General features: G+C 39.5%; 2 protein-coding genes and 1 non-coding gene across 8 annotated transcripts; 1 reads left to right on the forward strand and 2 right to left on the reverse strand.

Moving 5' to 3' along the window:
* Positions 1–1,203: 1,203 nt before the first annotated feature.
* LOC137611117 (dual specificity protein phosphatase 23-like) lies at positions 1,204–4,421 on the reverse strand. Of its 5 annotated transcripts, none has more exons than XM_068339146.1 (5): positions 3,961–4,421; positions 3,266–3,305; positions 3,081–3,169; positions 1,847–2,126; positions 1,204–1,676 (listed from the first exon to the last, which is right to left on the reverse strand). In XM_068339146.1, exons 4-5 carry the CDS (start codon positions 2,114–2,116, stop codon positions 1,491–1,493), a joined length of 456 nt encoding a protein of 151 aa, XP_068195247.1. In that variant the 5' UTR covers positions 2,117–2,126; positions 3,081–3,169; positions 3,266–3,305; positions 3,961–4,421; the 3' UTR covers positions 1,204–1,490. The 5 variants fall into 5 exon arrangements, with proteins under 5 accessions (XP_068195247.1, XP_068195246.1, XP_068195243.1 ...); XM_068339145.1 differs by having other exon boundaries at positions 1,847–2,781; positions 3,961–4,419; XM_068339142.1 differs by adding an exon at positions 2,654–2,781 and having other exon boundaries at positions 1,847–2,241; positions 3,081–3,305; positions 3,961–4,419.
* trnal-cag (transfer RNA leucine (anticodon CAG)) lies at positions 4,041–4,123 on the forward strand. Its single transcript has one exon. It is a non-coding gene; the product is annotated as a tRNA-Leu (tRNA).
* Positions 4,422–5,142: 721 nt separating the features above from the next.
* Positions 5,143–19,487, reverse strand: LOC137610904 (guanine nucleotide-binding protein G(I)/G(S)/G(O) subunit gamma-2). 2 transcript variants are annotated; one of them, XM_068338808.1, is made up of 5 exons: positions 19,284–19,487; positions 10,714–10,781; positions 8,918–8,962; positions 6,437–6,555; positions 5,143–6,019 (listed from the first exon to the last, which is right to left on the reverse strand). In XM_068338808.1, exons 4-5 carry the CDS (start codon positions 6,521–6,523, stop codon positions 5,891–5,893), a joined length of 216 nt encoding a protein of 71 aa, XP_068194909.1. In that variant the 5' UTR covers positions 6,524–6,555; positions 8,918–8,962; positions 10,714–10,781; positions 19,284–19,487; the 3' UTR covers positions 5,143–5,890. The 2 variants fall into 2 exon arrangements, with proteins under 2 accessions (XP_068194909.1, XP_068194908.1); XM_068338807.1 differs by lacking the exon at positions 8,918–8,962 and having other exon boundaries at positions 19,284–19,485.
* Positions 19,488–20,639: the final 1,152 nt, after the last annotated feature.

Consider the following 20,639-nt stretch of genomic DNA (forward strand, 5'->3'; position numbering starts at 1 on the left):
TCCGCTTGCCTTGCCTTACTATAAAAATGGAGATTCATATATGTCAACTAAAACTTTTTAAAATGCTTTTGTGCAGCAAGAGCGGCACATGGACTTCATTTATAATTAAACCTAACATATAAGCAAACATGTAGGAAACATCATAACAAAGTTTTTTAAGTTAAACTGTAGGTTCATATTTTTGTAAATCTAATTATGATGAAATAAATTTTTTTTTAAATGAAAAAACCAGTGCCTCACCAGAGGAACCTCACCACGCGTCACTGCCTCCACTTAGCTAATGCTCACAACTTTGGCTCCACTTGCTTCCCAATCATCAGAACTGCTGCTCTTCACTTCTTTGTGCGTTGATAAAACGGCAACAAAGATTTCTCTTGCTCGGGGTTTTCGAGCGAACCTTTTCTCAGTTGGCGGATCTTATTAATGTCGTCAATCGCAAACATCTTCTTTGTCTCCACCAGATAAAAGGCCAGCACGGTTCCTGTTCTTCCATGACCATATATGGAAGAACAGGAACCCTGAACAGGAACACATTATTCAGTTGTTTACTGATCTGTTGTTATGACACTGGGGCGTTGTTTTTATGATTATTATTTGATCAATAAACCACATGTAATGAAGCTAGTACAATAATAGGACCAGACAGCAATTTGATAGTGATTAAACAAAATTGATATTTGCATGTGATTCTAATGGTTGAGTTAGTTTTGTACTACTAACTTACCCATCCATAAAGCAGTTTAACAGTTCTTCCTTTGCCCTTGGCGTTGGCCTCTTCTACAATTCAGAGAATTCTACATTCGCAGAAGGAGGACTGAAATCTGCTATCTTGATGTTGTACAGCTTCATCCCTAGGCCTGGGCAGCGCCATTCCAGCCTGTTTGGCGGGTTCAACTCAGGAGAAATTTTGTGGTTGACTGGAGGTCATCCTGGTCAAACTGAGGAAGGTTGGGTTAAACGCTCACCTAAATTATTTATCCACAATAATTTGGTTTCGTTCTCCATCTGTATTCTCAGCTCTTCTTTTTGTGTGTGACTCATCACTTGTCTCCTGCCAAAACAGAATAAAAATAATCCAACTTTTTTAATTTTGATTTTGCATTGTTATTATTATTTCAAATTCAGAAATGTAAATCAATTGGTACACACACATGAGAAACATGTGATTTACAATGAAACAATATATTTAGAGTGAAGCCATGCTTGGAATTTGTATTGTTTATTGATTCATCTCCACAAAGGATTTTGGCTGTGTACAGGTGTGGGTCCAGTCATAGATTTTTGTGTAATCCTGCGACCAGTCAGACAGATGTAGAAACTGTCACGTGTAAAAACATTACATCCTTGTCAAAGGCAATACTTAATAAGATGTGACTAAATCTACTGTTATGAAGGAAATGTGGAGGCGACCGTGGCTCAGTGGTAGAGTGGGTTATACTGATTAACTTTGGCTCCATTTGCTTCCCAATGATTTGAGCTGCTGCTTTTCACTACTTTGTGTGTTGATAAAACTGCACCACAGCTTTCTCTTGCTCGTGGGTTTCAATGGAGCCTTTCCTCAGTTGGCGGATCTTATTAATGGCGTCAATCCCAGACATCTTCTTTGTCTTCACCAGGAAACAGGCCAGCATGGTTCCTGTTCTTCCATTACCATTTATGCAATGAACTCCCACGCCCTGAACAGAAACAACACAATATTAAGTTTATTGTTATGAGACAGGAAAGTTGTTTTTACAGTTGTTATGTGATCAATAAACTGCATATAATTAAGCCAGTAGTAGTTAAACTACAGTATTTTGATGGTGGTTAGTTTTGTATTGCTAATTACTGACTAACCAGTTCTTACCTCGCCTTTGGCATTGGCCTCTTCCACGATAGAGAGGAATCTATCAATCTGACTCATGGAAGGAGGACTGTAGTCTGCTATCTCGATGTTGTGCAGCTTTATCCCTAGGCCTGGGACATTATAAAGTCTTCTCCTCTCACACAGGAAAACCAAGTGTACAACGCCTTTGTCCAGCAGGTACTGGTATTCAGATGTCATCCTGGGCAGTGCCATTGCAGCCAGTTTGCTGGGTTCAACCCAGGAGAAATTTTGTGGAGGAGTGGAGGCCATCCTGGTCAAACTGAGGAGAGTCTGGTTAAACTCTTCAGTGAATGATTTATTCCCAATGATTTGGCTTCTTTCTACATATTTTTTCTCAGCTTTTCTTTTTGTCTATAAGCCCTCACTTGAGTCTCCTGTCAAAAGAAATAAAAAATTATTATGCAATTTTTTAAAATTTTGATTTTGCATCACGCTGGATCTGAATTACATTAATGTATATTTTTGAGTATAGGTATGCTTGGTTTGTGTTGTTATTTTGAGTACATAGGTCCAACAGCGATAAATAATGAACAAATGAGGTTCTTGTCTGACGTTCTGAATGACGGGGGGAAAACCTGAATATCAGACGTTTGCACAATTTAATTCCTGAACATCTTTACGTAGTTTTTGCAGCACCAAAGCAGTTATTTAGGCAAATAAATATTCATGCAATCATTTATTACATCCTTTGTTAACCTGAAGATACAAGAACGTTTCCAGACTTAAACGACTCCTGAATGACAGAATGAGCGCTCTTATTGTCTTTATCTGGAGAAGAGTGCGCACCAACAGCAAAGTGTGCTCCTGCCTCCTGACAGCTGTGTTCTACTTGTGCGCTCCGACACGTGGAGCAGGCGATCCCTAGGTTAACAAATTTTCTGTCCTTATAAATGAGAAGTGGCTTCCGATTCGACCTTTGAAAAAGCAAACACAAATGTAAGTTCTTTTATGATATTATTCATCTCATTTGTTTTAAAGACGACTGAGGTGAAATTACCAAACTTCATATGCATTCGGGTTACAATAGTATAACATAAAAACTTTAATTTAACTAATTATAGGAAAATATCAAAGATGTCAAAAACTAAGTTCAAGGACAGGACACACGGAGGAAAAAAGTCGTAAGAGATATTAATGAAAATGATGAATTCTATAAGAATGAATAATACATGCAAATGTTTCATTTAAACCTTAAATTAGCTAATTTACTTACATTCTTAAACAACGACCATCTGCAGGAGGCCAAGTCACGAAATCGTCTGCACGGTTCTCTGAGTGCTGATCCACAACGGAGTCACGTCACTAAAATAAGGAGTATTTCTCGAAATGGGCGGCAACAGGTGATCAGCATGGTTTGTGGCTTACAGTAATAGAATATGATGAATACACATCCCTTACCAAACAGTAGTGGGACATGGACCAGAAGTTTGATAGAAATCTGTCATGGAAACAAACACCAGTAAAAACACAACCTATAGTTCGTTCAACAGCTGCATTGGAGTCAAAACTTAAATAAAAAATAAATAACTTGTTAAATAAAAGATAATGGTCCGGTCTACTATTATATACACTAAATGTCACGTTTAGGTGCTGTGCTGCGTTCACGGTCCTAACGCTACTACTGGCATACAGCAGTGCTGCTGAAACAACTATACTATGTCCACGTTTATTCAAATAAAGCATTAGTTCCATGAAAAAAAAGAAGGAAAACTTTTGCTCGGCAAACAACATTTTAGCAACCACACAATTAACCTGAGTCAACAATTTGAATTGAAGAATGTGACGTCTGCAAATGCAACAAAGCAGTTGCGAAGAAACTTAACACGCAAAAGAACCCATGAATATCAGATGTAACTGACCTAACAAGAAAACGGTAATTAAATATAATTACCTGTGCCAAAAATGGCTTATCTGCCCTAACCACGGAAAAATGATGTTGAGCAAAGTTGTCACAACAACAAATAGTATATCTCACCTTCACCTTCCTATTACACACAAATGTCCGTGTTAGTAAACACCGTCGTGACAGTTTTGTTATAGTGATCACAGTCGTTAGACACATACAAACATTTATAAAGTACACTTGTGCTTACCACAAAACACACAAGAAACAACAGACACCAGAGTTCGTATGAAGCCTATAAAAGATGCGGACGTCGGTGGGGCTTCACGTGTCAGGATGGCCGAGCGGTCTAAGGCGCTGCGTTCAGGTCGCAGTCTCCCCTGGAGGCGTGGGTTCGAATCCCACTTCTGACAAGATCTTTATTTTTAAAATATATTTTTAGGGTCTTTTGGATAGTTTTCCCTCACCGTTGTCCCTCACCAGGATCGGATAATTTCATAATCTGAACTGAAAATAATCGAACCATTTTATTTACTTAATACATACGCAAGCATCATATCATGAAGTTCTTAGTTATTTTTTCGTTTCCATGGTTGCAAAATTACCCTAGACGTCTTTTTAAAAAAAAAATCTTTTGACCGATGACATTTCCAGGGCATACATGCAAAGAAATAAAATTTAAAAAATCATGAACCCATTTTGAATTTGAATGGAGAGGTATATTCAGATTTTTTTAGGCTGAATTTGAACCTTTTCATAAATATGGATGATTAGCGACAAATAATCTGTATCGGTCATACTTAAACTGCGTCATAAACATCTAGTCTTATACTTGCATTGTCAGGATACATACCTGTAGATGGCGCATTGTCTCTTTCCACAAATTATAAGGAAGGCGAAATGATGCTGGAAAAGTAGACTACAAACTCCTAAACTTTCCATTTAAAATCTGTATGAAAGTTCAAATAAAAAAAATCTGAAATATTTGAAGTTAGATTTAAAGTCCGGTTTAGGGCCCAACCGTAAAATATGGAGTCCTAATTAAAATAAGTAATAATAGATGGATTATTCATTGGCAGAAGATTAATGACATGTCCTTATTGAAGAAAACAGTTTATTTTTTTCAATCTGTATATTATTAGATGTTTAGGTGTTGTTCTTTGTCTTAATGTGACATATTAACTCCAAGATCAATGCAAAATCGCAATTAAATTTATCATTAGTACTACCAAAATTTAAATATTTGATGCAATGCAATGCTTAATAATTCTCTACAGCATTATTTATGTGTGAGAGATGTCCTAGAATAATCTTTTCTTTAAAAAAATATGTTTTTTTCGCTCTTCCAGGTCTTGTTTCACACATGAAAGGAAACAGAGAAGACTATTAATTTCATGCAAAGGTTAATGAAACCAAAACAAATATTCAGACCTCACAGCACAGCACAGTTTACTTGCTAGTCATTTTATACAAATAGTAGAAAGAAGGTTTGTATCTGAAGGAGACCAACTGCATCACATTTGCCAGATAGATGTCGATACACAGATTTTCAGACAGGTGTTTGTAAAGAGACTCACAGGGTCGAATGTTTCAAACATCCTATTAAAAAAGCTTTCACTAACCTGTAAGAAAAGAAGTTAACAGAGCCGTTTCAGTAATCACGTACAGTTATAGAAATATATCTAGGTGATAGGTAAAGTTAAAACAACTTAAAAAACATTCCAATAATCAGGTGTTGTCTAGTGGTGGGCGTGTCCCACGATGCTTGACCTGGCCACAAACCATTTAACAGAACATTTGGAAGTCCCAAAAGAACCACAAAGAATTTTTATTCTCATTTTATCTTTTTTTTTTTTTTTTTTTTTTTTACACGTCACAACCTGAAGACTTGGTGGGTTGACTGGTCATCCATCACATGTATCATCGTCATCATCTCTTTTTGTGTCATCTACAAAACCCCCTTCAACATACTGCACACCCCTCAACAGAAGCTATCAAAACCCCTTCCCTGGTTACATGTAAACTCTGTGGGTTTTAAATTTTCACACTCTATAGGCGCCCTTCAAGAAAGGGGGGCAATGATCGCCGCCACCCCACCCCAAAGAGAAGTTTTCTATGGAATTTGAACGTCCACGTTCAACGTCCGACACTGAGCAGACTGCTGAAGGGCCACGCCAGGTTTACAGGATGGCGCAGAAGAACTTTTTCTCCCTGAAGGGGTTCTCTGACGCTGGGACCGGTGATAACAGAGGGTCCTCTTTGGCATGGGCTTCGCAATATGACATTAAGTCTGCTGCTGCTTTTGACACCTGCAATCAAACAGACACGTCATACGACTAAATGTTTCAGGAAACATATTTCATTGTAAACAGCAGCCATTTAGGTAGTTTTGCTAGCATACATGGGGTTTTTATATGTCTGTTTTTGTCATTTGGATTGATGAAACGAGCATGTAACTGCTTTCCATTTTGTACATGCTAACACAGATTTATTGGCAGAAGTATTTTTCAACTATGAAGAGAGCCAGGTTAGCAGTTTCCCTCCATTTCCAGCCTTATAAGAAGTTAAGCTGATTACTTACCGGGCACAGATACATATTTAACACAAGAGTGATGTATATCTTCTCATCTAATCCTTGCAAAGGGAGCAAAAACATCCCCCAAATGTTAAATTGTTGCTCAAAAATCAGCTTAGTTTAAACTCACTATCTCTGTGGACACTCTCACCTTTATCCTGTCGATGTTGGCTTCCATCTTCAGCTGTTCCACCAGCTTCCTGGCTTGTGCGATGCTGGCCGTGTTATTGCTCGCCATGGACGCTGTCGGTCAGGTCTTGTGCGCGCTGCCTGCGTGGGGGAGAAGGAGAGTCAAACATCAGTCCACACACTGTGTTGAACTGATGGAAATGAGCACTGAAATACCACAGGCATGCAAAGAGGAGTAAGAGATACGTCGGTAATTGTCCTATGCCTGTGAACGCACCACATACACAAGATATTATTTATGGTGTCAGTTGCTAGGCAGCCCATGACAGTGAGGGGGAGGCAGAGAAGGTGGGAGGACAGTGAGGGGGCAGCGCTTTGTCCAGCACTATCTTTAAAAGAGATAAACAGATAACCAGCATCATTATTTAATTCTACACTGTTAATGGTGGCTTCCTTCATGTCTGCTCACTCTTCCTCACGTCACATGAGGACACAGCATTACATCCTCTGCATTAGGTGGACAGGAAATTAATAATTTGATCAAATTTGTCTTTTATCCGGTTTAAAGCAGGTCACTTCACAACAGTGGGGCTGTACATACATGTGTTAAAGCATGTTCCATCAAACTTTATCAAACCAAATAGTATTTCTGAAGCAATACTTTATTATTCTTGATCTGATCTCAGCCGTCGTCGCCCCCTCACTCCACTCACTGGATAATCAGATCAATATTTTCAGAAATTTTGGTTTTGGCTCACCTGAAGCAGAACAATGAGTCAATTCCTCGAATTTTTAAAATCAGACTAAGTCACTTTGACGTGTGGTCCAGGATGTTCTTAAAATTCTCGTGGCTTTTTGCATAAATGCAGGGAAGGGCAGTTGTTGTCATAATAAGCCAACAAGTGGTAAAATGAATCAACCAAACAGATGAAAACAACAGCTGACAGAATTTTTGCACCAATCCATATCAGTCTGAACACCTTGAATTGTCTTGCAAATGATGTTTGTTGCTGGTGTTGGAACAGACGGGTTGATATTAGAGCTACACACAAGTCACTGCAAATATGAATATTAACCTTCAGGATAACCAAATCTGTAACTTCCAAATCTGAACTCCTCTTTTCTCTTCAAGATCGACAATCCATGCTGGCTACTCCTTTTACTGTTACATGGGCAGTGATTCAGTGAGGCCTGTATATCAGCATCTGCTCTCGATTTTCCACCAAATTATTCTGGTTTTTCCCCTTAATCTGTTTAGGAACAATTTTAGTTCTGTGTCCTCAGATGCTCCTCTGACTTTTACAAGCACTTTGATTAAATGGATCAAGCTGGGAACTTTCTGAAACAGCATCATCCTCGGTGTGTGATCAATGCGCCACGGGCCCCCGCCCCACCCTCCGTCACCGGCCTGTATGGCTCAGTGTGGGGTTAAGACTGATCTCAGCGAGATGCTGGAGCTCAGCATGAATATCGATGGCACACCTGTTCATCAGGATGGTTAAATGCTGCAGGAATCTCTGCTGTCGCAGCAACACTGATGAAAATGGTCATCAATTGAAGTCTGCGTGAGGTCACTGCATTTACCAGATTAATTCCTGTTTCACGCCAGAGTCATTGTAAACAAATGAATCAACGACAACAGACAAAACACTTGAGACTTGATCCCGAGAATAAACAAAAGCTAGTTTTCCATTAAAGCTTGTCAGGACATTACTTTCAACAAACTTCTCTGACCAAATTCAAATGAGAATAAAATAAGAAATGAAATATTTAACTTGTGAAACATACTGGAAGCAATCCTTGTGCACATGGATCCACCAAAGTTTTTGGATAGATTTGTAGTAAACATACCAAACTGGAAGCTGACGGCATGATTTTTCGAAATAAACGCTACTGAGGACAGAACACCCACCGGTGGATGAACGCTTTCTGTCTCAGGCTTAAGGAAAGGCATCATAATTGGACCAATTTGAATCAGAAATGGCTTTGCATGTATTCCCAACTATAACCAACCTAGTCAGTTATGACAAGCTGAACGCTTTTCATCATCGTCCCTCATCACTTAAATAACTCAAAGTGGACACCATTCTTTTCTATTAGAAATAATAATCTCAAGTGGGGCCATGTTGTCCCAGTTTTCATAAGAATTGTATTTTGTGAGTTTAAAGGGTGATAGTTAGAAAAAGGTTGCATTCTCAGCCCCATGGAACAACATTTATAAGAGTGTAAAAAGCCAAACTGTAAAGAAACTTTATCAAATAAAGCACCGTCTTTTCTTTACCAGGGAGTTACTACGTCATTTCATGATTTGCACCTTTTAGGTGATGCATTTGAGATTTCAGGACATCAAGATGACATCCTAGAATACAGCCTGACACCCCCCCACCCACCCATGGTTGAAACCCAGTCCATAGTATGAAGACAGGCAGAAGGAATGACAGGAAATTATAGCCTCCCTATCTGTTCAAATGCACTGAAGTGAAAAAGTATTTACTCAACTCACATTTTCAGGCCTGGAACATTTCCTCTGAGCTGGACTGGAAAATCTCTAATCGTTGTCAGAGAAACCAAACGACAATGTGAAGAGGATTTCTGCAGCAGACGGCAAAGTACTAACAGCGCAACATAAACATTGTGCTTCTTTTCAGTTGAAGGATCCTGAATGTTTTCAATCTCTCAAGCACTTCACCTTTTAAGGTCATGGCGTTTTAAATTGGGCATCCAAAAAAAAAAAAATCGCAGAAACTGTTATATTTCTCCTTATGTCAGAAATGAACAGACTCCCAGTGAATCTGTTGGTTTAGTTCGACCAGAAAAGGAGGCGACAGCTCAAATATTTTGCTTAAATAAGAGAGAAGTAATAAAAATATGAATTTCTATAAGATTAAAGTGCAGAGGTGTTCAGCATATCTTTCAAAGAGGCTGGAAGTCTCACTACAAGTGATTGACAATTAAATATTAGTCTTTGGAATCTTTCATATTCAGGCTCTACTGTGGTTTCAACACTCAGGGGAGACGTCAAAGCAGGACAGATTACTGATCGAGAACGACGCCACAGTTTCAGTTTCCTGGGATGTCAGAGAAAATAGAACTCTGACACAACAGCCTGGTTTGAATGGTATACATTGGAAGAAATTGTGTGTTTTTTTAAAAACATACCATAAAAACAAATGAAAAACTGCATCTGGAGGGGCTGGAAGATGAAGGAAAGAAAAACCTTGTTACTCGTTTTTGTGGTACCCGTGAAGAACTCACCCAATGAGGACAATTTGCCTAAAGGAACAGTTGATTCGAGCGGTGTCCTATTTCCCCCATAAATAATTTCAATCACTGCCACTCATAGTCCTGTAAAGGGGGCAAGGCAAAAAGCAAAGAACGCACCAGTGCCATGGCTCTGGGTGATTGGGTCTCGATGCTGCACAGATGTTTTACTACACCTCTACATATGAAACGGTCTAATGAGTTCTAGTTATTATGTACAGAGGAATATGATACACATACAAAATAACCTAAGATTCAAACAATGGCAGGACTAAATTCAACCCCTTTGCATTTTGCAGCATCAGCAACTGTTGAAGGAAAAAAACAAAAGAAAACTTTGCTCAGTGTTCGCTCTTCCACTCAGTGTGGCGTTAAATAAAAGTTTCAGGTGAACCAGAGAAGGCCAGTGTGAGTAAGACCATCGATTAAAAGTTAGTGCTCTGATCTACCCTGACCTGTGAAGGTAGGTCAGGGTAAAATTTTAAATTCAGGGGTTTCGTGGGATGTTGCAGTCGTTGACTGCCTTGGTACTAGTTTGACTTTGTTTTGTCTTTCAGTACGATCACAAATGTTCATTAATGACAGTGGGAGGGTTGAGGTTGAGGGAGCAGAGAGGGATTTCCATGAATCCCGACTGCAGGAGAAAAACCTGGAACCTCAAAGATGTTTAAACGATTTAATGAACAGTGATCAATTGCTAGTTTCTGTCTTCCAGCAATGCTATATGGTTTTTGTGGGCACTTCTTCAGTTATTTCTTTGCTTTTACTGCACTCTGCTCATCCCTCCATCGTGAATCTGCCCACAATACCAAGCTGAGATGGTGCTCATGGTGTCACCATGCTGGTAACCCTCAAACTGCAACAAGCATTGATAAATAATGCCTTCACATGGACACGGGCCTCGACTGTGTCAGCTGTCAACATTGCTGAGGAAGCTGCAAAGCAAAAAAGTTTGCATCGCTGCAACTGAACTGAAGCGTTTTTTCGGAGCTGATTTTCACTGATGTTAATATGCTTTCCTCTCCGGTCCCGTCTTACCTTGTCTGTTTAAACCTCTGCTCCGTCTTCTGCCTGCAGGTCAGTCAGCAGTTTGCATCCACCCCACTCTGAAAAAAGAGAGAGAGGGAGAGAAAGAGAGAAGGATCAAGACAGATTCAGAGGCTGAAGGTCTGCATAGTCTAGATAAATGACGCTTTCATGTCCGGTCCTCTGATCGTGTGTCAGAATGTCAAAGCTAACCAAAGAGAACACCACAACAAACTACAGACGCAGTCCAGAAATTAATTCATGGTTTGTTTTTTAATTTAAACGGCCTTTTCGCCAGTCCTGAGACCAGCAGTGTGATAACGCTCTAGTATCTGTTCGCTCAACACCTCAATGTTGCTCGGCCTTTGATGGTCAGCTGAAATGGAAATTTCTTTTTAACCCTTAGAGGTCACATGTATCAAATTACCCCCTATTTAACAACACTTTCCCGGGTGTCATGTTGACACTGATAACAGCAGCGCAAAAAAAGCTACGTGGTTGTGACCTCCCTTTCAAAAGGCCACAAACTGGATACCTACCAAGGTGACAGTGAGGATTTTCACAGGAAGTTCATTAGTAACCAATAATCAAAACATTAACAATAAAACACTTCACTGTCCAGTTTTGTGGTCTTAAAGGATCAGTTTTCAATTACAGCTATAACCTGTTTTTTTGTGTGTTTTTTTGCCACAAGCCAAATAAGGTCACTCTTTCAGTTTTGATTCCAAACAATATTATTGACTGGACTATTTCAGGAAACCACTTGTCTTCTTGTCATCAAATAACATGTAAGTAACTATAAATCCTTTACTTGTCATGCTGATATTTTTTAAAGTTTTGTTTTTAATGGATTTTAATGGATTTGAAATTACATAATATATGCTAATTTGTGAGCTTTAGAACCAGACTTAATGCTTAGGTCCATTGCTGGCACGACCCGTTCAACTCGCCTCCTCTTCCTCTCTGGTCCAACAGATCTCTGGACCAATTACGCTGCATGAGAAAATCTGTCGAGTAAGGGAATTCCACTCATCGCCAATCAAAGCAGTGAAACATCCGTTAACAAACATTAGCGCCGGCCCAATGTCTGAGTTTTGTAGCAATGTTGAGATTAAAAATAAAATCAGCAATCCATTAAGTTTCGTGATAATTTCATTATAAATTTATACTTGGAATCACTGAAAATACTTTTAAAAAGGTGTTTTTCTAAATTTTATTTTTAAGTCCTCAAGACAAGCAAACATACAACCTTGTCTGAATAATACAATTTAAATGGTGAAATGTTTTAGAGTAAAGAGCATTATGCAAATATTTAATAAAGCCTTTGTTAAAGGATAATTTTCAATAAATGACACAAAAAGGACTTGTCCTCAAGCTGTCTTGTCACTGTGAAAAGTTTTATGAAATCACCTGCTTATACTTTTTGTGGACAAATAGTTTTGTGAATCGTCAGATTTTATCCAGATGTGCACAAACATTTCATGGGTTCACTCTATGCAATCATCCATCCATCATGTAATCAAGTTTCTGTGGAACTCAAAGGTAACTTTTGCGTAAATTTAATAAAAAAAAAAAAAATCCATGTAAAAATACTTCAATCAGTATTTTGTATTAGTAATCCACCATATGATTAAAACTCGAGCGAAAAACAAATTGACTGTTAAACTGTTCAAAAAACTTTCATTCGGTCAAGTTAATGGATTAAAGCCAGTTTCAACATCCTGTTGTTGATCCAAGAGGATGAGGCTTAAAAAACGATTTCATCAAAACAGTATACAGAAGTTATGTGTTGAGGTGCAGACCTCCATTTTTCTCCATTTTTGATTTGTTTACTGCAAAAAAAAGGGAAGAAAGTCCATTGTCCTTAAAGATGCTGAATGTTATTTCCCAGTGAACTGTTTGTGTCATCATATTTACGTTGCAGCGCAGCAGGGAGATAACCGGCATCTTTTCATCTTAATGCTTTGGCTCTATATTTTCTCCACTTTCACTTCAGTAAAGCGTCTTGATCTGAACAGAGAGCTACATTAGAGGACGTGACTCATGATCCATTTCTGTCATGTGTTCTGACCTTCTGTTTCTCATCCTCCCTTTAAAACGGACACCCCTAGCACACGCCATCCCGCTGATAACACCGCTGAATCAATCCGACCCCCTCCATCATCCTTCCCCTGCCATTTGGAGCCCCTTGGCTTCAGTCTTTTCGGTCACGAGGCCCTCCACAGATGTGATTATAACTGCTGCTCCGCTCTGGGTGCTGCTGACTTTCGGGGTGATTAGGCGCTGCGGGAAACTTCCTGGTTAGGAAAATATAATTCCAGGCCTGTCGAGAGGGATCTCTCATGCACTATTACACACTCCAATTCTGGTTCCCCCTCTCCATTTTCTCCCTATTTCTCTTTTTTCCAGCACACACCTTATTTTTTTTTATTTTTTTTTACACCATCCAAAGGGATGAAGTAAGACTGCGAAGCAGGGAGTGTTCTGTCCTCTGTGATGCCCAGGGTGTGAAATCAGAGCAGAGTAATTAAAAATCTGTCCCACCAGATCAGCCATCTGGACCCTGGAGAGTCAGTGATTAACCTGTGAGGGTCTGGAGTGATGAGGAGGGAGGATGGGACCCCTGCTCAAACATTACCGAGGCCAAGGGCCCGTCCCCGTAGTCTCCCACTACATAGTGGTATTTTCAGTGTCAATAGTGGTCGTCACAATGAGATGGAAGCAGTCAGCAGCTGAAACAAATCAGGGTCAAAAAGGCAGAAATAAAACCAGGAAAATGTGACACGTGAAGAAAAAAAAATTACAAATTAAAATGGTTAAATTACTCCCCAGACCGCTGGTAAACATGTGCATGTAGTGGCTCATCTTTATTTGACCCTGTGGCTGAAGTTGTATTGTTTAGGCAAAATCGACCTTCTTCACCAGCTGATTAACTATATAGAAGATTCATAAATAATAATAATGAAAAAAAAAAGTGTAGAATTACTCAAGAATTGCATTATAATTAATTGAAATACAACGTTCTTCAGTCTTTGCTTTTTAAATGCTACTTATGGCTAACTCGTGTCTTTGGCTATCTCAGGCAATCCTATCAGCTAAGGTTAGGCTAAGCTGTTAGCTTCCTGGCATCGCAAACAGGAGATGCGCTAATCATCAATAAAAGCAAAAACATATAGTTAAATGATGATCCCTTATTTTTTATTTTAAATTTGGATGGCAGAATGTAGTACCAAAAATAATAAAATAATAAAAACACGACCTGAAAAAATCCTGATTGCTCCAAAGCTGTGACTTTATAACAGAACAGGTTTTCAAGGTTAGTTGAAAAAAAGAAATAAAAAAAAATCATGCTATTTTCTTGAAGGTACTCTTTTAATAGGGCTGATGCTTGTCAGGCTTGAGGAAAATATGGGATGCTCCTTTGTTTATCACACCAAAAACCTCCTGACTCCAATTTTGTTACAGTAAAAGCTGACACAATGCTTTACTGTGCTGACTGAGTCTTTTCTTCTTTGTGTGTGTGTGTGTGTGTGTGTGTGTGTGTGTGTGTGTGTGTGTGTGTGTGTGTGTGTGTGTGTGTGTGTGTGTGTGTGTGTGTGTGTGTGTGTTTTATTGTTTTTTTTTCTACCACAAACTAATCCAAAACCCCATTGACCATTTTCAAAAATGCAAGTCTGTTTTTTGTTATTTCTTAAAAGGCAGTGGTGGGGCTCAAAGTCTGCACAAACACTCACACATTCAGTCATCCAGGCTTCACTGTGTGATTGTTCATCCACAGTTTGCTCCAGGACAATGAGGTACAGTCTGCGATGTCACAGCACAACGAGACACACTGAAGGGCACACGAAGCTAAATCAAGATTTGCTGTTGTAAAGTGATCGGACAAGACAAGCAGAATGACAATAGATTGATTAATAACAGCTGGAAATATAAAGAAGTTTATCAAGAGGATAAAAGAGGTCAAGATGTGATGGTTGTATCTTATTCCAGGCTTTTACAGCGGCCACAACCGGGAGAAGTAACATAAAACTGACCTCCAGAGTTATTAATGAACGCAATCAAGAGGCTATTGACTGTTGAATGTAATACGGCACATATCCCTGCCCTTGAATAGGAGAAAGGACACCCCTGTCTCTGCACAGACAGAAAGGGAAGGCAGAGAGCTGTCGGGCGATGATCGTCTGGGGAGATGATGCTCAGTGTTACAGCTGAGTGTCCTCCATCACAGTTTCTGCTGTCGGACTCCAGGTTCCCCTCACAACACCCATCATTCACCATCGTTTATTGTATTTGGGTTTACTTAAATAGGATTATCATAAAAACTGTGTAAATTCTTTGTTTTCTCACAACATCCCATTGAACATATGGTATTTCAAAGTCTGTTGAAAGGGATGGGAATGTCGGGAGAATCCGCCATGCAGAACAGGAAATGCTGACTTCTGGAACAGATGTTTCCCTTACCAAAAAAAGTTCTACATATTTGTTCTCCTGGTGAAAAAAAAAAATCTAAATTCAGGAGTTGCACATAGCAATAATAGCAACGCAAGTCGTAAGAGAAGGAATGAATGTTTAGCCTTGGAGGGGGTTGGTCTTGTTGGAGAAAGTATCGTGAAATAAAAGATAATACAAGATAGTCTTAAAGAATCTGCAAGAAGATGGATGGATGGATGGATGGATGGATGGATGGATGGATGGATCTGCCCCTAAATCTAACGCTATATTAAATTGAGGTGTTTCCTTTGTGGCCCATGCTCCATTGTTCTTCCAAGTTTCTTGGAACTGTGGCTGTGGTTTTTGGTCTAATCTTGCTAACAGAAAAACAACAAACGTGGGTGAAAACATCATTCCACTGGTGAAAGTAAAGCCAGCACGACAATAAAAAAACAACAACAACAACGTATAAACTATTGTGTGAGTATTTCTCTCATTTTCTGTAAAGCTCTCATTCACATGTTTGTCTATGTTTGACCTAAGGGCTAACGTTTGATATGAAACCTTACATTTTTAATATATTAAACGTCACATTAACCCTCAGTCTCCTTCTGTTCTCCTCTCGCTCAGACCACCACCACCCACGAATATTTGATTGCCCCGGACATCTGTGCCACCCGTAGCATGGTCTGCCCATCCTGCCATTTTAGAAATTGTGGAGTGTGTATTCAAAAATTTTGTGTGTGTGTGTGTGTATGTGTGTGTGTCTTTGGGGTTAATCTAGGTCCCAGAAGAGGGGGAGGGGAGAAGGCAGTGGCCCAGGAAATGATGAATCCCCTGGGAGTCAAGGAGGCAGCAGGGAGGAGGCTTATGGCTCCAGGGAGCACAAATGTGGTCTATTATGTTTATTAAATCAAACGATCAAGGCCCGGCATGTTTCTTCTTTGGTAGATTAAAGCAGAGACCAAGCGGTTTTCTTTTTGCCTTTAAAGTCACGTATTTAAAACCTTTTATGTGCTTGTTATGTAACAGCAACATAGTTAGTGGCGTAGAAACAATACATGTCACTGCTGTCACAAGAGCAGATTTCAAAAGCGTGAAAAAGTAAACTGTTTTTTTATTTTTTATTTTTTATTTTTTTACCAGAGTGGACATTAACACCAACCACCAGCCAAATAGCACCAGTGAATTTTGGCTGTGAGTGAAAGGGTTGTTTTCAATTCCTCTGGTGATTCTGGCAGCCGTTGTGCATCTTTTCCACTCTTGGTATCATATTTGTTTGGGTCCGGCGTGAAATTTGAAAGGTTGACAAATGAAGGTTTTGTCGGCTTCTGTGTGACGTTATGTCCTCTGTTCTGTGTAATGGAGGCGTCAGCAGCATTTGTATGTGAGCCTTGAGTGATGAGGCTTAAACACACTTTTCCTCTGGAATCAATCAGCATGCCAAGAATAACACAGCCAGACTCCCGGACTGTTAACAATATTACAAACATCCGGGCTTGTTTAGATTCGGCTGAGAGGACGGGGGTGCTGCTCGGACCGTTTCAGACCTAATCTTGCCACGAATGTATATTTGGTTGAGAACTAATACAGTGCATCTGCTTTTGGGGAGGATTAAGGATTTATTTCAAGCTGTCAGAATTTTAGAATTGTTATCTCCATCCAGTTTGTCTTTTAGCAGAGTTAGCCAATAATTTAAAAAGAAGTTTAACTGAGGAAGGGTACGTTACGGCCCAAGGGAAGATCCATTTGATTTTGATGGTAATGTGGATCAAAGCTATATTTGCTGATGTGTGTACTCTGAGGACCTCAACACCTGAACTTCAGTAAAATGTTCGTCAAAATAAAAGACATTTGTATTTCATTTATATTTAAATTTAAAAAAATTATTCTTAGAACCTTAACATCTTATATTTTCTTCTTACAGTCAACAAACTTATTGTGAAAATATTAAAGGCAGCTTTTGTCAACATAAAATGTGGACTTGAATCAGACTCAAGTCACAAAAACAAAGACTTGGAACTGGTCTATGGGTTGATGTTTGAAGTCAAAGACCTTCAGTTTCATTAAAGAGTTGGTTGAACACACAACTTGTATCTTGACACAAACTTGTGTTCATCTTCAGGATGACACAAATGAGGACATAGAAATTCCCTCAGACAGCAGCAGATTGGTTTTGGACCACCTGGATTCTGGATACTCAGTCATATCTTAAAATAGAAAAAAAAAATGCTTTACCCATAAGGACCCAAGACTTGTTTGGACATAAGTTGTGAGAAAGAGCCTTAAAATAAAGGCCAATTAAACTCAAAGTCAAACTTATGTCAGAAAGATTTCAAGAATTGTGACTGACTTCATTTCAGTAAAATATATCTGATGTAAGCCTTGGTGGTAAAAAGTATTAAAAACCCAATAATTTGTACCTAAAACCTGATTTAATTTTTTTCATCTATACAGACTTGGCTCGTAGAAAGTCATATTTTACGTGTTACGTTCAAGGCCTCAAGTTTAACACATGGCTGTCATGTGATCTTATCAACTTGAGTCATGTGTTCATGAAGATTTGACTCCAAATCAAAAATATTCACGTCTTGTGCTTCACTTCTTGAAGGACTTCGGTGGATGAGATTTACTTTCCAAATAAATGAAATTATACAAGCACCTTAAATTCTCAGAAGACAAGGACCTGACACGAAAACATTCAAATTTGAACTTTACTCTGATTTAACAACTGTGAGTCACGACTTCTACAAGATTAGGCTCATTTTAAATCAAATTTTATGTTTCACTTTCACTTTGGAGAGAGTTGAGCCGAGATCTTGTTAAACCAGATTAAATGATTGAGTTTGACAGCAATGAGATTCTAGCTGAATCACGTTCATTGACCTGCTAGACTGAACGTGAATTTCAGCATGTCAGACTACTTTCTACCAATCAGCCGACAGAAAAGATGCTTAAAACCAAAAACCAACTTCATCAGATGCAAATAGGTTCAGCATATACTTGAGATTTCCTCACACATTTCTCTGATTTGCCAGCTTATTTTCAGTTTAAGGTCCAAAATAGTCAAAAAGGAGTGGATGGCATTTCATTATTCTGTTCCATCCCTCCTCCCTTTCTCATATTCTGCTTTGTATTCATAAAATTCCCTTGGAAAACTCCCAAGGTTTTTGGTTTTTATCATGGTTCGTGGGCTGCTGTTCTAGTCTCAACATCACTGTGTGTGAAACAATTTGTGGCCTTGGAGCAACTCCCCTCCACACAGCACAAGCCGTCCGGACGTGAGCTCTTGCGTAATTATGACTCCCTGTGTGCGTTTGTAATGACGCCTGAATACACAATCACACACACACACACACACACACACACACACACACACACACACACACACACACACACACACGCACGCACACATATGATTGGATGTTTTCCAGTGAGTTATACATGACGATATCTTCTCGTGACGAACGACGAGTGGGAGAAAGGGAATATCTGTTGGTTTTCTCCGCGGTCGTGTGCATGCCTGCTGCTGTCAGCCACTGTATCCGTCTATGAACAGCATAAAAAACCCAAAAGCCCCCTCCTCCACCTCCTCTTGCAGCCATCTGCCTGATACAACCACTATATAACCGTGTGTGTGGTCGATTGCTTTCTCCTCATCATATGGAGGGAAAGGATGGGTGGAAAACCTCACGGACTGCTTGTACTTCTCTTCCTTTGACCCCTTTTCATCCATCTCTTTCTTTTCATCGTCATTCAAATATCGCCTGAAACCGCTGATTCCTCCTTCTCCATATTGTAAGATTTGACCAATGAAGGAGAGATAAAGAAAATAAGAGAGCCCATCCTGTTATTTCCCTGACAGATAGAGTATATTATTGTATGAAAGGAGGTAAAGCAGCAATCCACCTGACAGCATGGAGGGCTTTACAGATTTTAGAGGGAGGAGGGGATTCCATGATGCAGCCAGCGGCATCAATCTGGCCCCCTTGAGCGTGGAGAAAACGACAGCATGGAAATGGAAAAAAACAACAACAAAAAAGCCCTCCACCATTTCAACACACCCTTTATTTTGATGTGATTAACCCAGATGCTACAAAGCAGAGACATGCAGTGACGTCTAGGATGGCAAAATGTCAGAAGAATCCTACCTTTATTTGTGTGCGTGGCCTCAGTCTGCAATGCCAAACACATCCAGCCCTGTGGAGTGGTATCCACGCTTTCTCCCTTCTTTCTGTCCGTCACAGTCGGTCAGCGAGGCAGGGCCAGCACATCCACACAACACACACTCCTCTCTCTGTATGCCTCTACAGCTGAGATCCTCCCTGCCTCCCTCCTCAGTGCTTCTCTGAGTCTCCACCCTTCAGCGGAAGAACCTACCCTCCTCCTCATCCTCCTCCCTTTCTCTTTCTGTCCTCCCTTGTCTGTTATCTGGGCACACTCTCTCCCATTTCCCAAAAGATCCACAGGAAAAGCCTCCCTCTAAACACCTACATTAAACAAATACATACCAGGGAAGACGATAGTCTGGGTTTCGGTCTTGATAAATGCTCCTATTGGTCCTGGAATAGATTTGTGTAAATCAGCTGGAGATTGTGCAGAAACAACTCATTTTAGGAGAAACTTGTGGAATATTGATCGTATTTGGTGTTGTTATTCACATATTAAGTCATCAAAATATCACACTCATCATGTCCTGTCACCTGTTTGGCTCATTCCCTTTTTAGTATTGAGGGAGCAAAAATTCCACCTTGCACAGGAAGCATGAAAGGGATGTATGGAGCTCCAACAGCTTCACACAGCTAATGGTATAGATCAAAACTCTTGTTTAAACATTGCTCTAAGTTCCTGTGAAACATTAAATATGTGTGCAGTAGGTTGTTATATTTAAAAGCCTCTAGTGGAGAAGTTTAAAGTTGTGTTTTTTACTCTAATTGTAACAGTTTGTGAGATGTGTGTTTCTGACTTAAAGAACATTTTTAAACAGATGCTTTGCTTTTAAAAAAAGCAAAGCATTTATTGTATGTTTACTTTCTTGCCTTTGCCTGCAGGTCAGCTTAAACCTCAAACAACTCATCACCCTGTTGTCTCAAGAGAGTGTCATATTTATATCAGTGGTCATTTTCTCTGCTTCATTCATACAGAAATTATTCCCCGTAAAACAAAAGTACAAGTCCATGGAAGAAGAGGAGGAGGAGGAAGATGGAGAATGAATGAGTCATGGTTCCTGTGGAGGCGAACACAGGAAGACTCTGTCACTAGGATACCATAGTGATCTGTGATAGCCTGTCCGCTAAGCTAGTGGTTTCCAACCTTTTTATTATCTTAATGCTCCCCCACAGAGCTGTTAGTGTAGCATATTAGCCCTTCATTGACGACATCCGTCATTGATTCAAATTTATTTTTATTACTGGATTATAAACTGGATAATCTTTAATACCATCCATCCCATGAAAATGGCTATTTTCACATTATTCTTTCACATAATTGAATAATCATTGTTTACA

The sequence above is a fragment of the Antennarius striatus genome, chromosome 17 (genome assembly GCF_040054535.1).
Source record: "Antennarius striatus isolate MH-2024 chromosome 17, ASM4005453v1, whole genome shotgun sequence".
NCBI classification, from domain to species: domain Eukaryota; kingdom Metazoa; phylum Chordata; class Actinopteri; order Lophiiformes; family Antennariidae; genus Antennarius; species Antennarius striatus.

Coding starts and splice junctions, on each gene's coding strand:
- LOC137611117 (XM_068339146.1), bottom strand. CDS start 2,116: ATGGCCTCCACTCCTCCACAAAATTTCTCCTGGGTTGAACCCAGCAAA. Junction 1,677..1,846: donor AGGCCAATGCCAAAGGCGAG/GTAAGAACTGGT, acceptor GTTTCTGTTCAG/GGCGTGGGAGTTCATTGCAT.
- LOC137610904 (XM_068338808.1), bottom strand. CDS start 6,523: ATGGCGAGCAATAACACGGCCAGCATCGCACAAGCCAGGAAGCTGGTG. Junction 6,020..6,436: donor CCAACATCGACAGGATAAAG/GTGAGAGTGTCC, acceptor GTTTGATTGCAG/GTGTCAAAAGCAGCAGCAGA.